Source organism: Urocitellus parryii, chromosome 7 (assembly GCF_045843805.1).
Source record: "Urocitellus parryii isolate mUroPar1 chromosome 7, mUroPar1.hap1, whole genome shotgun sequence".
Taxonomy (NCBI): Eukaryota; Metazoa; Chordata; class Mammalia; order Rodentia; family Sciuridae; genus Urocitellus; species Urocitellus parryii.
This window is the reverse complement of record NC_135537.1, coordinates 132,527,935-132,544,509: the sequence shown is the minus strand read 5'-3', so window position 1 is coordinate 132,544,509 and position 16,575 is coordinate 132,527,935. Positions and strand designations below refer to the sequence as shown.

The following is a 16,575-nucleotide window of genomic DNA, read 5'->3' as shown; positions in this document are numbered from 1 at the left end:
CTATAACAAAAGTACCCTAGGCTGTGTGGTTTATAAACATTTTCTTTGCCAGCAGATTAGATGTCAAGTGAGGGCCTGCTTCCTGGTTCATAATCTTTTCACTGTGCCCTTACATTGCAGAAGGAGCGGGGGAGATATCTGTGCCTTTTATTTTCTTATAAGGACACTAATACCACTTATGAGGGCTGGGCCCTATGACCTAATAACCTCTCAAAAATCTTTCTTCCTAAGACCATCTCATTTGAGATTAGGCTCCATATGAATTCAAGGGACAATATAAACATTCAGTCTAGGTTCATGATAAATATTTGTTAAATGAAAACTGACTGTTTATATAGAAATGGATGGTAAGAGAGAGAAATAAGTCTAGAAGCAAATATGATCCAAGGTGATCGTTTTTATTGATTTGATTTACACTGTCAGTAAGACAGTGAGCTGAAGAGACATTGTAAATCTAGACTAAAATGTGAGTGAGAAATAGGAGTTTTAGACTCAGGATTCATTCTGTACAAACGTGATAAGTGAAGCTAGAAGTTGTGGTCATTGAGATAGCAAATGTAAAAAGACCAGGGGCTGAGCCTTGGCAACAGACATAAGGGTAAAGCCAGTATGGAAGAAGTAGAGTAGTTGGAGTATCATGTACCATTTGAGTCAAGAGAGAAAAGAACTTCAGGAATTATTTAGTCAAAAGGAAGAGAAGAGAGAGCTGGGGCTGAGGCTTAGCAGTAGTGCACTTGCCTGGCATGTGGGAGGCAATGGGTTTGATTCTCAGCACTACATATAAATAAATAGAAAATAAAGGTCTATCAGCAACTATATATAGAGAGGGGGGAGGAGAGAAGAAGAGAGCGATAACCTATTATTCACTTATACAAGAGTTTGTTTTTTATTGAGTTCCCATTAAGTTCCAGAACTGTTCCCACACTATGAACAAATGTTGCAGCTTTATATATAAATCTGTACACTAATCCTTTGGATAAGTGATATTATTTCAATTTCACTATTGATGAAATAATGGTTGAGGGAAGCCAGGATTCTGATTTGGTTTTGCTTGCTTCCAAAACCTTGCTCTGTTCAGAACAGTTGCAATCATCATTATCACTATTATGCTTAACACACCAGCCTCTCTGCTGATGATTCTAAAATCTTTGTCTCTATTTTAGATTTTCCACCTGAGTTCCTGACCCATTGATCCATCTGTTTCCTGAACATTTCTTCCTTGATACCCCAGGGGTATCTCAACATAACATCTAAAATGGAACTCATCACTTCTTTACTTCTTCTATTTCACCTCTACTCTTTGAATTCAGTTACCCAACTTTGTCAACTCAAGTTAGAAACTTAGGATGCTGTCTTTAATGCCTTGGATACTTTTTTTTTTTTTGGGGGGTGGGGAGGAGGTACTAAGGAATGATCCTAGGGCCTTGAACATACCAGGCCTTGAACATACCAGGCAAACTCTATGTCATTGAACTATACCCCCCAGAAGGCCCCCCAACCAACTTTTATTTATTGATTGATAGGGTCTTGCTAAGTTGCCCAGGTTGACTTGAACTTGGACTCCTCCTGCCTCAGCCTCCCAAGTATCTGGGAGTAGTGTGCCCACTCCCAGCTCCTTGGATACTTCTTAATGCTTCATGCCCTCCATCTAGGATATCATCAGTTTGCCTGGTTTTGCTTCTTTAATATATTGATTCAACCAACTTCTCAGTATGCTTACTAGCAGTAGATCATTAAGCCTTCACTTTCTCCCACATAGATTACTGTGGTAATTTCTTGACTGATATACCAGCTCTCACCTGTACCCACCAGTCCATTTTCCTTAAAGCGTCAAAACAGCCTTTTAAAGAAAGAAATCTGGTTATTTTCCTGTGAGCTTCCCATTGCTTTCAGGGAAGAGTCCAAACTCCCCAGCCTGGTTTACAAGACCTTCCATAATTTGACAATTATTGTGCCAGCTGCTGCTTTTACTGTTTTGTACTCTGGACCTCAGTCATGAAGCACATCCATGAATGCGACATAGGCTGTCCTTTGCCCTAAATCCCCAAAAGGAAAAGCCCTTCCTTTTTCTTTCAGACTGGTTATTTCAAATTTCCTTTTAGGCCTCAGTTGCAGGAAATTTCCTTACCTGTGCCACTGCCTCAAGGTTGTGCTGTTCTTATAAGGCCTCACAAACCCTATACTTACTACATACTTATTGAGCACTTAACCCCCTTAATTGACATTGTCTATAATTGCCATCACAAGCTTCTCAAGGACAGAACTTTAGCCATCTGGTAAAGTGCCTGGTTCATAATAAGGGCTCAATTAAAGAATAAATATTAGAGCCTAATGCAATGGCACACGCCTGTAATCCCAGTGGCTTGGGAGACTGAGGCAGGAGGATTGAAAGTTCAAAGCCAGCCTCAACAAAAGTGAGACGCCAAGCAACTCAGTGAGACCCCGTCTCTAAATAAAAATAAAATAAAAAATAGGGCTGGGAATATGGCTTAGTGGTTGAGTGGCCCTAGGTTCAATGCCCAGTACCAAAAAAAATTTTTAAAAAAAGGAGAAAGGAAATACAATAAAAAATGAAGATTCATCACAAAGATAGGGTGATGTGAGATGTTTTTATCACATGGTCTCACACTTTTTTTTTTTTTTGGTACCAGGGATTGAACCCAGGGCCCCTTAACCACTGAGCTAAGTCCCCAGCCCTTTATATTTTATTTAGAGACAGAGTCTTGCTGAATTGCTATATGCCTCGATAATCTGCTGAGGCTGGCTTTGAATTTGCGATCCTCCTGCTTCAGCCTCTTTTTCACACATTTTTGTAGTAAGAAGATTATCAACTGGGATCAAGAGTTACATAAGAAATAGAAGAGATTTAGAAAGAGAAGAGAAGGTATGAGTCCCACTTTCACACTGTATTGAATAGTTATTGAGCAAGAACTTCCATTTCAGGAATTTTTATTTTTAATTTTTTTTAGTTGTAGTTAGAAACAATACTTTTATTTTATTTATTTTTATGCTTACTGAGGATTGAACCCATTACCTTACACATGCTATGTGAGCACTCTACCACTGAGCTACAACCCCAGCCCCATTTCAGAAATTTAAGATGCTGTGGAATGTGACTGTGAATGAATCACAAAACAATGCTGGGCACTAGGTCTGCACTTGGTGGAAATTTGTCCAAGGAAGACATGCTTAAGAAGGAGGCAGAGCTGGTCTCACTAGGTAAGGGTTGATCCTTAACACAGAATCCACACACTCTGATTTCTGAGTTTTGGTTTAAAAATAAAACATGAGAAGTTTTGGATTTGTTTTTTGTTTTTATTTGTAGGGGTTTTGTTTGTTTGTTTGTTTTGAGCACAGGGGCACTTGACCACTGAGCCACATCTCAGCCCTATTTTGTATTTTATTTAGAGACAGGGTCTCCCTGAGTTGCTTAGTACCTCACTTTTGCTGAGGCTGGCTTTGAACTCTCGATCCTCCTGCCTCAGCCGCCTGAGCTGCTGGGATTACAGGCGTGTGCCACTACGCCCAGCTAACATGAGAAGTTTTGAAGGAGATCAGTTGAATTGGAGATTCCCAATTTCTTTGACTCTCAGAGACAAGATGTTTTCTCTTGTTATTCAACGATGTCTATTTGTGAAGATGGAAATTGACAGCTCCTGGACTCTGCTAAAGTTTGTACTATCTGTGTATCAGAAGCCAAAAGGTGACCAAAAGTAAACTCATCTGCAAACATTCAAAACTACTTTCAACTGCTTTGAATCCTCCTCTTTCTCATCTGACCTCTGTCTTCACTAAATACCACATCCTACCCACTGCCTAAGTCAGAAAGCTGATTCATTCTTGACTCTGCTTTCCCCTGTATGCAGTTATGTTCTGTTGATTCTAGGCTCTTCTGTAGTAAACAGTGCTAACCCTATTTGTAGCATGTTCACAATGTCTTGTTATTATTCATTTACACATATATAACCCCCTCTCACTGCAAGTTTCTAGAAACAGGGACCATATCTTATATTTATCTTTGTATTCCCGATTTCCTATACAATGTTTGGAACATGGGAGTTGCTCAGGTAATGTTTAACAGGCAAACAAATCAATGAATGATGTGAAACATAGAAGCTTTTCCTCAGAAACTCCTAGTCAACTGAGTTGAATTATACAGAAGGACTCACCTCTGATGAGCCGTGTTTCAGATGTGATTGCCTTCTACTGTGGACATCCTCCGAGGGGAAGATTTCTTTAAATTACTTCTGATTCCTTTCATCTGTAGAATTAGAGAAAAATTTGAGTGTGTGGCCATTCATCTCTGCAGAGCCACGTGGAACATGGAGTAGGTAGTTTGCCAAAACTGCCCAGGGCAAAGGTTGATTGTAATGATTCGAATAGAGAAGTCCTTTTTGGACTATTCCCAAATAATTTTTCTCCCTTTTGTAGTACTCTTATAACTTTTCTTATATCATCTTCTCCTTGTTCTAACTCTCAAATGAAATAAACCATAGGTCTGTTATCAATCAGGATTCAGTGAAGAGACAAAAACTATGCAAGTAACTTAAACAAGAAATGTTTAATATAAATAATTTTTAGGGCTGGGGTTATAGCTCAGTGGTAGAATGCTTGCCTCACATGCGTGAAGCACTGGGTTCGATCCTCAGTACCACATTAAAAAAATAAAGATATTGTGTCCATCTACAACTAAAAAAAAAAAAAAAAATTTTTAACTAGTAAAGTTAACACCAGGTGTAGTGATGCATGCCTGTAATCCCAGCAATTCAGGAGGATGAGGCGGGAGGATCAAAAGTGCAAGGCCAGTCTTGGCAATTTAGTGAGTTCATGAGCAACTTGAAAAATAAAAAGGGCTGGGGGTGTAGCTCAGTGGTAGAGAGCCCTTGGGTTCAGTACCCAGTACCAAAAATTAATTAGTTAATTAATTTAAAAGACAGTTAACTACTAAAAGAGGAGTCTAAGAAAATAAATAGTGCAGAAAGCAGCCTTATCTCTAGGACCAAAGGAGAGTAAAAAGAACCAAGAGCTTAGAAGAGTACTCCCCCACCCTAAAGCTGAGATTCAGACTATTTTTTGGAGGATGTGGGCACCAATCAGTGGAACACGTAGCTTGCTGATGAAGAAACTTGGAGGAGATGTCTATGGGCATGGCCTATCAAATGGGGGAGAAATTCACTGAAAAATTTAGGTAGGCCACAGTAGTCCATAGGTAAGGTCTGCTGGATGGTAGAAAAACTCACTGGAGGGCATAGGCAATACAAAGCTGGCACACAGGAAGCCATCAAGCCTCCCATATATTGATTTGGTGGCATCACCAAAACCAAAACAGCTTACTGGTACCAGAAAAAGTAAATCCTTTATCTTTATATGGCCTTACAGTACTCCCCCAGTGCCCTCTATGATAAAACCAAATGGCAAAAGAGAAATGTTTACAAGGTCTGCCTCAAATATCAGAAGTAAGGCAATGAAAACAAAAAGAACACTTATAATATGGTCCTATTTTTATATTAGGAAAAAAATATGCCCAGAAATAAGTTTAGAAGAATAAATACCAATATGACAAAACATTAGTGGTATTTCTCTTTGGGTGGAGGATAATGGGATTATGGGGGAGTATTCTCCTTGTTTTACTTTGTTATTTTTTCTTATAATTGTAAAATTTTTATGATCAACAAAAACATTGGGTTGGGCAGTGGCTCAAACCTGTAATCTCAGCCATTCAGGAGGCTGAAGTAGGAGGATATGGAGTTCAAGTCCAGACTGAGAAATTTAGAAAGACTCTGTCTGAAAATTTTTTAAAAACATGCTGGGTATTGACTTAGAGGTAGAGTGCTTGCCTAGTGTGCACAAAGCCCTGGGTTCAGTCCCCAGTAAAACACACACACACACACACACACACACACACAGTTATGGAAAAACATTAAGATTTTGGAGTCATTTCTATTTTAGATTATATCTATTGATTTCATTATGAAAGATAGAAAAATTAGCACAATTTATGCTTATTCCTACTACCTTTCTCCTGAAAGCCCAATTTCACTCCCACCCCAGGACTGAGGATTGAATCCAGGGGCCCTATACCACTGTATATCTCCAGCTCTTTATTTTTTATTTTAAGACAGGGTCTTGCTAAGTTGCCCCACTTAATGTGTAGTTGATTATTGTTCTATATTGACTAGTTTTCTCTATAAGCACATTTATAGCTATTTTATATGACTTCTCAAGGCCTTATTATAAACCTATAGGGGTTATTTTTATTTTCCCTTATGTGAATTTTATCTATATAATGCTTTTCAATTTCTTTCTTCAGCTTTGCCAAATTACTGATCAATTCTTTTTATTGTTTTATAATCTATAATATGTTTTAAATCCTTATGTCTCCTCTTTAAGTTTCTGTTTGTTTGTTTGTAGTACTGGGGATTGAACCCAAGGACCCTCTATCACTGAGCTACATTCCTAGCCCTTTATATTTTTATTTTGAAAGAAGGTCTTGCAAAGTGGCCTGGGCTGGCCCTGAACTTGTGATCTTCTCCCTCAATCTCCTGAGTAGCTAGGATTATGTGTGTGCACATCAGGCTTGTATTTAAATAATGATGTATGTCTATAATTTCTTTAAGATAATGGAGAATTCTCTGCTGAATACTTCCTATTAATTCCTTTGGTATTCCTCATAGATGTATGCTTCTGATCTGCTGGTTACTCATATTCCTTTCTTTTTAAAAAATGTTTATTTTTTAGCTTTAGGTGGACACAATATCTTTATTTTATTTTTATGTGGTGCTGAGGATTGAACCCAGTGCCTTGAGCGCAATACCACTTGAGCCACATCCCCAGCCCACATATTCCTTTCTTAAAATGAAAAAAGAAAACAAAGAACTGTTTTTAAATATTTATCCCACAGGTTTATCTTACTATTATTCAACTATGAATGAGAGGCTCTCTATTAAAAAATAATATGAGGGCTGGGGTTGTGGCTCAGAGGTAGACCTCTTGCCTAGCACATGTGAGGCACTGGGTTCGGTCCTCAGCACCACATAAGAAAATAAACAAAATAAAGTTATCATGTCTGTCTACAACTAAAAAATATTTTTAAAAAAAGAACTGTGAGAAGAGGCAGAGGAAATTGAGCTAGGGCATGTCAAAGCCTACATGTGGATTTGCTGCCACAAGACCCTCTCATCTAATCTAGAGGTATGTCTCCCTCCAGATTTTAGTTTCCAAGAAATCAATATGACATAATAAGAAGCCCTCTAGATCACATTTTTGTAATAAAACTTGACAGCCACTCTATCTGCTTCTTTACCTCTGACAGTGTTCCTTAGCTATAGAACATGATTAAAGTTACTGCCAGAAATGGTATCTTCTTGAGCATTCTGTCCCATGACATTCTGATAGGGCAAAGTAGATCTCCATGGAGACAATCCCTATATTCTCTGTGATCTTCCCCTTACCCAGTATCTATAGATCTCCATTTATAGTTCACTCAGTGTGCCTTTGGGATATGGTACTTTGGGAAACACTTATGTACAGCCCTTTTATTGAAAGCAGAATTTATCTCAGTTGTTGTTTTAATTATTTTTAGTGGGTTTTGAGAAAGGCCTTTACCATCTTTTAAATAATCAACTGTTTCTGATATATACTGAATTCCACACAGTATATATCAAAAAAAGGTACTATAAGTTATGAGAAAATTATGACAAAACCAATTCTTTGCAGTTATTGATTTTATTGTCCCTTTAAGGAAATCCAGGCTGAATATGGAGATTTGTGGTAGGGGCACATTGCTTAATGATAATTCTTGGGCTTAAAGGGTAAAGATTAATAGTAATAATAGTGGGCTAGGGTTGAAGCTTAGTGGTGGAAAACTTGCCCAGAATATGCAAAGCCCTAGGTTTGGGGCTGGGAATGTAGTTCAGTGGTAGTGCATTTGTCTTGGGTGCATAATGCCTTTGGTTTCCCCAGTACCATCCCCCCAAAAAATCCCTGTGTTCAATGTACTGCAAATAATAATGATAGTAATTGTAGCAGCAATAACAACAGCTGGCACTTATATAGTTTTCTATATGTCAAGTATTATTCTAAATATTTTATATGTACAGGTTGAGTATCCCTATTAAAAATGCTTAGGACACTTCTCTGTTTAAGACGTGGGGATTTTTTAGATTTGGAATATCTGCATGCACACAATGAGATAGGTTGGGGATGGGGACCAAGTCTAAACACCAAATTCATTTATATTTCATATACACTTATACAAAAGTATAAGATAATTTTATGCAGTATTTCCAGTGTACCTATGTTTTGATTTCAGCCTATTGTATGAGGTCAGGTGTGGTATTTTCCACTTGTAGTATCCTGTCAGGCTTCAAAAAGTTTTGGATTTTATAGCACTTCAGATTCTGTATTTTCAGATTAGGGATACTTAACCAGTTATTACATACATTTAGTTCTCTTAACAACTCTGTGAGGTAAGTACTAGTATTCTATTTTATGGGTAAGGAACACTGAGACACTGAGAGGTCCAGTGAATTTCCTGGGGTCACAGTCAGCCAGTGGTGGATCCAGCAGTCTAACCAAAGCAACTTGCCCTACAGTCCATGCTCTTAATCACTGCCATGTTACTTCTAATTCATTTTAAGATTAAGGATTAGAGAGTTCAAATCAGCAGGATCAAACTGAAGTGACTCTCCAAGAAGCTTAGAACTATATTTTGTGACTGGGTGAGATCAGGATTTGATAATATAGACACTCAAAAGCAATAAGTTAATCGGTCACCAAATTGCAGGAGGATATAAAATTGTCATCCAAAAGGAAGCAATTCTATCACAATGCCAGAAAGAAAAATGCCAGGTCTAAGAAAAGGAGACTCAATTTCTATTGAAATGATAACCATATGTTTTCATTTTGAGGCATTGTTTCATATTGTCATGATATAGTGGGATGAATGGGTAGTATTCCATTTATTAATGTAGTGACTCTCAACTTCAAATCCACCTGTCTTTGCTTTGCTTGTGTTAGTTGGTATGAACCTTATAAACATTTCTCCTTTGCCAGATGACCCAAGATATAGTCAATAGAGAATACTGAAGGGGCAGTGAATACCTACAGGAAGAGAAAAGAACCTCTCCCTGGTACCAGTGTGCTTTCAAATATATATATATATATACACACATATATATATTGGTATGCTGCCAACAGATTAACTTTTAAGACTCCTGCTGGCAATTACTCTAATGGGCTGCTGTAAACCAGTTGTGGTCTGGCTATACCATCCAGTGAGTTCCTCCTCATTCTACAGACCACTTCCTGTGGACCAGTTCTGGACTGCCAGCCTCCTGCCATGTATTTTTTCTACCACCCTTCAGGCCACCCCCTAAGACCAGCTCCCAATATACCCTGACAAATCTCCACCAACAGGGTTTGTGTTTCTGTGACAGTCAGAGTCTTTCAAATAAGGTATGACCCAGCTCTGGTGGGAGAAAGCATTGTCTTTTAAATTCTTTTATTTCTGTCTCTTACACTTTCCAAGACAGATAAGGGTGATTTTTTATAAGAATATAGAATGATATGCTTATCATTTCAGATTCTGAGACCATAAATAAGGTGAAACAGTGGAAATCAAAGATGGAAATATCGGAAGAAGGGCTGGGGATGTGGCTCAAGCGGTAGCGCGCTTGCCTGGCATGCGTGCGGCCCGGGTTCGATCCTCAGCACCACATACCAACAAAAGATGTTGTGTCTGCCGAGAACTAAAAAATAAATATTAAAAATTCTCTCTCTCTCTCTCTCCTCTCTCACTCTCTCTTTAAAAAAAAAAATACTTAAAAAAAAAAAGAAATATCGGAAGAAAAAGATTCAGTAAGAGCTTCACCAGAAAGACTTCAAAGGCTCACCTCCCAGGAATGTGAGTTAGTCAATACCCGTGATCCTGAGGACCAGATATTGAGGCACTGGATAAACCCCTTGGAAGATGCAGTGAGACATCTCCCATCCTAAGAGAGAGTTATCAAGGAAGTGAATCTCATCCCCAAAAAATACAAGGCAGGAGACCAAGGCCATGGATGTCAGGGAGAAAAAATACTTTCCGCAGGAGAAAGATCCCATAGATATGAGGTCTGTGTCCAAACCTTCAAACAGAAGTCAAGACTGACTGAACATCAGGAAGTTAATAACATAAACAAGACCTATGAATGTAAGGAATATAGAAAAATCTTTAACCAGGGCTCAAACATGATCATATATCAGAGAATTCACATGGGGAAGAAACCATATGTATGTAATGAATGTGGAAAAGACTTTAATCAGAGCTCAAATCTTACCATACATCAGAGAATCTATACCAGAAAGAAACCATACATATGTCATGAATGTGGAAAAGACTTCAACCAGAGCTCTAATCTGGTTAGACATAAAAGAATTCACAGTGGCAAAAATAGCTATGAATGTAAAGAGTGTGGAAAGGCCTTTAAGGGAAATTCAAACCTTCTCCTAAACCTGAGAATCCATAATGGAGGGAAACCCTATATGTGCAGTGAATGTGGGAAAACCTTCAATCAAAGCTCAGATCTTATTATACATCACAGAATTCACACTGATGAGAAACCCTATGAGTGTTACCACTGTGGACAAACATTCAGTCAGAGTTCACACCTAGTTACACATCAGAGAATTCATACTGGAGAGAAACCCTTCAAGTGTAATGAATGTGAAAGAGCCTTCAGGCAGCATTCTCACCTTACTGAACACCAGAGACTCCACAGTGGAGAAAAACCCTATGCATGTCAAGAATGTGGGAAATCTTTCACTGGATGCAGAGCTTTTCTTAAACATCAGAGACTACATACTGGAAAGAAACTTGAATGTGAAAAAGCTTCCACTTCTGACTTGGACCTTAGCAAACATAAGGAAGAAAAACCTTATGAATGTACTGAATGTGGAAAAACTTTCCAGGCAAGTTCAGATCTAATTCGGCATTGGATAATTCATACAGGAGAGAAGCCCTAAGAATGCAGTGAATGTGGGAAAGGCTTTAGCCAGAGGTCACACCTGGTTACACACCAAAAAATTCATACAGGAGAGAAACCCTATGAATGCTGTGAATGTGGAAAAGCCTTCAGATAGCGGTCCCTCCTTATTCAACATCAGAGAGTCCACAATGGTGAGAGGCCCTATGAACGTAAAGAATGTGGAAAAGCCTTCATTTGGCGCACAGCCTTTCTAAAACATAAGAGACTTCATACTGGAGACAAACTTGAAGAATGTGAAAAAGTCTTCAGCAAGGATGAGGAACTTAGGGAAGTGCAGAGAATTCACCAAGAGGAAAACACTTCACAGTGTAATCAGGGTAGTAGAACTTACAGAGGTAGCTCCAACCTTGTCAGATATCAGGAAACTCATATAGGAGAGAAACCATATGAATGTAGAGAATGTGGGAAAACTTTCAATCAGAGCTCAGATCTGATGAGACATCATAGAGTTCATAGTGGAGAAAAACCTTATGTATGCAATAAATGTGGAAAATCCTTTAGGGGCAGCTCAGATCTTATTAAACACCATCGTGTTCACACTGGAGAGAAGCCCTACAAGTACCCTGAATGTGGGAAAGCCTTCAGTCAGAATTCACACCTTATTAGTCATCAGAGAATTCACACTGGGGAGAAACCTTTTGAATGTAGCCACTGTGGGAAGGCCTTCAGTGGGCGTGCAGCTTTTCTGAAACATCAGAAACTTCATACTGGAAAGAAATTTGGGGACTATGAGAGTCTTCAAATAGGACTTATTCTAACAGGTAGGAGAAACCTAATGAATGTAGACAAAGTTTAGTTGGGGACTACATCTTAGCAAACATAAGGAAGAAAAACCTTATGAATGTACTGAATGTGGGAAAACTATAGAGAATTTTTTTTAATTATTGGGAAAAAATTCTGAAAGCAGAAAACAATTAAAAATCCTATTAAGTAAAAAACATACAAGTGTAATCAAGTGGAAAAGCTAAAAGTTCTTGGGCATAATAGCCTTTTTCTGGGCTGGGGTTGTGGCTCAGCAGTAGAGCACTCGCCTCGCAGGTATGAGACACTGGGTTCGATCTTCAGCACCACATAAAAACAAACAAGTGAAATAAAGGTGTTGTGTCCAACTACAACTAAAAAATAATTTTTTTTAAATAGCCTTTTTCTGCTTCCATGACGACACTGGAGTATGGTCCTAAGGGTATAACTACCCAAGAATGTGTTAGGGGATTTCCTAACATTAAAATCATTAGAAATTACTGTGGCAGCAACCCCAAAACTAAATTCTTTGTGGAAGGAGTTGTTTCAATCTAACCTAGTTCAGAGATGATATAAATCTGTTTTAAGTACTTTATAGAGTAATTAAATCTTTCTTTGGGATCTTTATGTACATATTTTATATGTATCCCCCTTCTTTCTTACAAAAAATATGCTCATGCATATGTCATAATGCTAATTAGGATAATCCACTGATTTATATGAAATAAAAAGATAATAGAAATGACTCGACAGTTGTAGGTATAGCTCAGTAGTAGAGCTCTTGCCTACTTGCCTCCAATTTTGTCATATCAGGAAACTCATATAGGAGAGAAACCATATGAATGTAGAGAATGTGGGAAAACTTTCAATCAGAGCTCAGGTCCTGGGTCCAATCCCCAGCACTCTCCCCCATCCAAAACACATACACACACAATAGCTGAAGGTAGGACACCAGAGCTAAGCCCATGTTCCCAAGAAAAAGACTGGAGACTTATGAGTAGTGTCAGAAAATCAAAAAGAGCAAAGAGTCAGGAGAAGAGCATGTACTGAGAATAGAACCAGACAGTGTCAGAAGATTTAGATGACTTTTTGAAAGATCAGATGATAAAGAGAAAAGTTTTTTCTTTAGCCAGAACAGTTTATTTGAGATTTGGAGAGTCTAAATAGAACTCTAGAAAGAAGCCAGTCAAATTAGGCAATTGAAATTGGCAATTATATCATGCTTAATTGTATAGGCCCTGACTGTGCAATCAGACTCAATCATCAAATATTTCTTATACTCTGACCTGCTGGTAGAGTGTATATTAGCTTACATAAGTATTCAGATAAGAAAACTGCCAAGTGGGACAATGAAGACAAGGAGCAACACAACCTCATACCTTTCCATAATAGAGGTATTTATGAGATGCAAGGAGGGAGTCTGTGGTTCTCAGTTGGGGTTATTCTGCCCTCTTCCTAGGGGACAGTTTAGTAATGCATGGGGACACTTTGGTTTTCACAACTGGGAGGACAAACTACTGGCCTTTAGTGACCAGGGGCAGGTTTGCTAATATCTTAGCACACAGCCCCCACACACAAAGAATTATCTGTCCCCAAGTGTCCACAGTGGCATAGTTGAGAAACCCAAGAATATTTAGGATGCCAGTTCCTGGAGCCATTTAAACAAGTATTGCAGTGTGAAGTGGGCATAGCCATGTATCATCTCAAGGGGTGTCCAGAGTCTGCTAGAAGCCTGTAGAATGATGAATCTTCAAGAGGGTCAATCTGGTGTAGTGAAGGGAACAGACTAAACTCCAGGAGGACCAAAACTGAGAGAAAATTAGTCTAATAATCTGAGGAATGGGTACAATTGAAATGTGGGACCTCATGTAAAATAAATATTTCATAGGAAATAAAATTATCAGTTTTAGGGAAGAATGTGTGTGTGTTCATTAAAGGAAATAAATGTTCAATAATCGCCAGTTCAGTCCACGTTTCTCATCTTTGTGGGGGAGTATGAGGATTGAACCCAGGGGTGCTTTACCACTGAGACACATCCCCACCCCTTTTTATCCAGGGTCTTGTTAATTTGCTGATCCTGGCCTCAAAATTGTGATCCATCTTCCTCAGTCTTCTGAGTTGCTGGGATTATAAGCATGAGTCACCATACCTAGCCCTTTTTTGACCTTTGGTATGTCTGGGGACAATTTAGTTTTCACAACTGGGAGGACAGACTACTGGCTAGACCTCTATATCATACCTCCTAAAATGTCTTCCTGCTTCCAACCCCTCTCTCAGGGCAGCCTAAACTATCTTCTTTTAAGACAAATCTGACAGTGACACCCCCTTTCTAAGCTTCTTCATTGGTTTTCCACTAATTTCAGCCCTGAAGTCAAAAGTTCTTAAATTGACACATGTATTCTGATCTGGCCCCATTCTTCCACCTATTCTAGACATATTAAGCTTCTACTAGGTGTCTACTGAGGGCTACAAAGAGTGAACAGAAATATACAACAGTTTCTTGTCCTGATGGAGGTTTTAAGAATCAAGGGGAAGGCTGGGGCTGGGGCTCAGTGGTAGAGTGTTTGCCTAGCATGTGTGAGACACTGGGTTTGATCCTCAGCACCACATTTAAATAAATAAAATAAAGGTATTGTGTCCATCTACACTAAAAATATTTTTTTAAAAAAGAATGGAGGGGAGATTAATGAGAATAATTAATAAAATTACAACTGTGATAATTGCCAGAAAGGAGTGGCATATGATACCAAAATGCGAAGTTTGACATAGTTGGGAAGGCCTTTCTGCAAAGTGCTTACCTTTCCTTTATAAACCAAACATTTACTCCTCAATCTTCTGCAGGCCTAGGCACTGCCTTCTAGTCTTGTGGCCTTTCTACAAACATCCCCATCAGGATGGCTACTGGCTTCCTAGCTCTGTTATTTTTTAGAACCTCCCATGTGTCAGTTACAGTGATAAGCACTTAACACCAACTTTATCTTGTATTTCAGTCTTATTTGGTGGGTACTAGTGTTGTCCCTGCTTTATAAATAGGAATCTAAGATCCCAAGAAAGCAAATTAACCCCAAGACCCACAACTAGGAGGGAAGAAAGGAATTCAGATTTTCTCATGTACAGGACTCACAGACTCTGGTCACCTTCCCTGATAAACTGCCAGGTGGTGTTAAGTGTTTCCACTGTGCTTCTACAGGCCACAGCCAACTTAGCACATCAACTATAATCTACCTGTCGCCACTAGACCAGGCCCTTCCTGGACTCGGATGTGGCATTTCCCACATAAGGTCATGCCTCCAGGTGGGATCCAAACCCTCAGTTGGACAGACGTTGCTCACATGGTCCAGAAGTGTGTCTCCCTTCCCCCGGTTTGTCTAGGAATAGACTCAGTGTCAGTCCAGGGGTAGCTATTTACCCTGCGCGGTCTGGTCTGGTCCCTGGAACCCCTCTTCCCCCAACTCGCGCCACCCTGCCCTGCATCCTCTCAGCATGCTCCCCACTCCCAGCACTGCAGCCTGTGGGAAGCCAACCTTATGGGTGACTGAGTTACACTCCCCAGCTGGGTGCTGAGGCCCTCAGTCACAGAAATGGGTGTATCTTCCTACAGCCCCATGGGTGCAGCTATGCTCACCTGTTGCTTTGTAATATAACCCCTTGCCCTGTTTAGGATAGACTCTTCCATGAAAGTGCCTTGTGTGTGTCCCCTTCTCTTACTGTGCCCTTGGGTGTGGCCTACCCAGGTGTCAGTCAACCTGCTGACAGTGGACATCATGAAGATAGACTCAGCCCCCTGAAACCTGACCCCTTGCCTCATTTGAATAGATTCTCCTCAATAAAAGGGGTCAGCTCGTGCTCTCGCTGTCTCTCTTTCTGCAGACCCTTAAGGTCAGAGGAGCCGTCATAGCGACCCCAAAGAAAAAGGTATTTGTGTCTCTTGTGTGGTTGTTTCGTGCAGCCCAGTTAGCCCAGTTTAACTAGAGTGACCCCTGAGCCTTTTAGTCTCGAGAACAGAAACCCGGCAGCAGCCAATAGCTCTGCCTAGCCTGGCTCCCAGACAACTGGTATTTCTGCACCAGTGACTGTGTGGGATACACTCGGGTCGGGGACTGTCCCCAGGGAGCTGGACCAATAGTCAATGCAAAAGGGGATCTTCATGAAAACTGAGTGCAGGAGAGGGAAGGAAGTCAGGGCTTTCTGGGTAAGGATCTTCTTCAGAGACTGGGAAGTTTTCCATGGGGACTATTTGACCTTCACAAAATGAACTTCCTCCTGAGTTGGAAGAATATTATGGTGTGGGTTGTTTTTTTGTTGTTGTTTTCTTTTTCTTTCTTTCTTTTTTTTTTTCTTTTAAGCAGACATTACAAATAATTCTCTCTGGGATACCCAACTGTCTCTGTTCTGTTATTTGAAATAACTTGTCAATAAAGAGGTTTGGGCTAGGGGTGTTGCTCAGTGGTAGACTCTGCCTAGCATTCAAAAAATATCCTCCTCACCACCCATTTACTAGAGATACCTCTAGGAAATAAAATGAGACAGACTGATATCTTGCTGGCTCCTTCCAGACTTTTTAGCATTACCTTTTGGACATGGGATTCTTCTACTCTCTCATCCCCACCAAAGTTCTCCCCTCTTACAGGCTAAAAGTCCATGATCAGGCTGCCAGCATGGTTAGGTTCTGATGAGATATGAGAGCTCTTCTGTCAGCTTTCCCTGCCCATACGTAGCAGAAAGACCCAAAGCTCTTTGGTGCCTCTCCTTATAAGGCACTAATCCCATCATGACCATGCCCTCATGTAACAGCTGCGCCCTTGTG

The 16,575-nt window shown here is 39.8% G+C and overlaps 1 protein-coding gene across 1 annotated transcript; it reads left to right on the top strand.

The window, feature by feature from the left end:
- The first annotated feature begins 10,254 nt into the window (after positions 1 to 10,254).
- Znf594 (zinc finger protein 594) lies at positions 10,255 to 15,646 on the top strand. The gene is given in 4 exon segments (XM_077801259.1): positions 10,255 to 10,759; positions 10,871 to 11,199; positions 11,359 to 11,788; positions 15,639 to 15,646. Coding segments are annotated over 4 exon segments (1,272 nt in total).
- Positions 15,647 to 16,575: the final 929 nt, after the last annotated feature.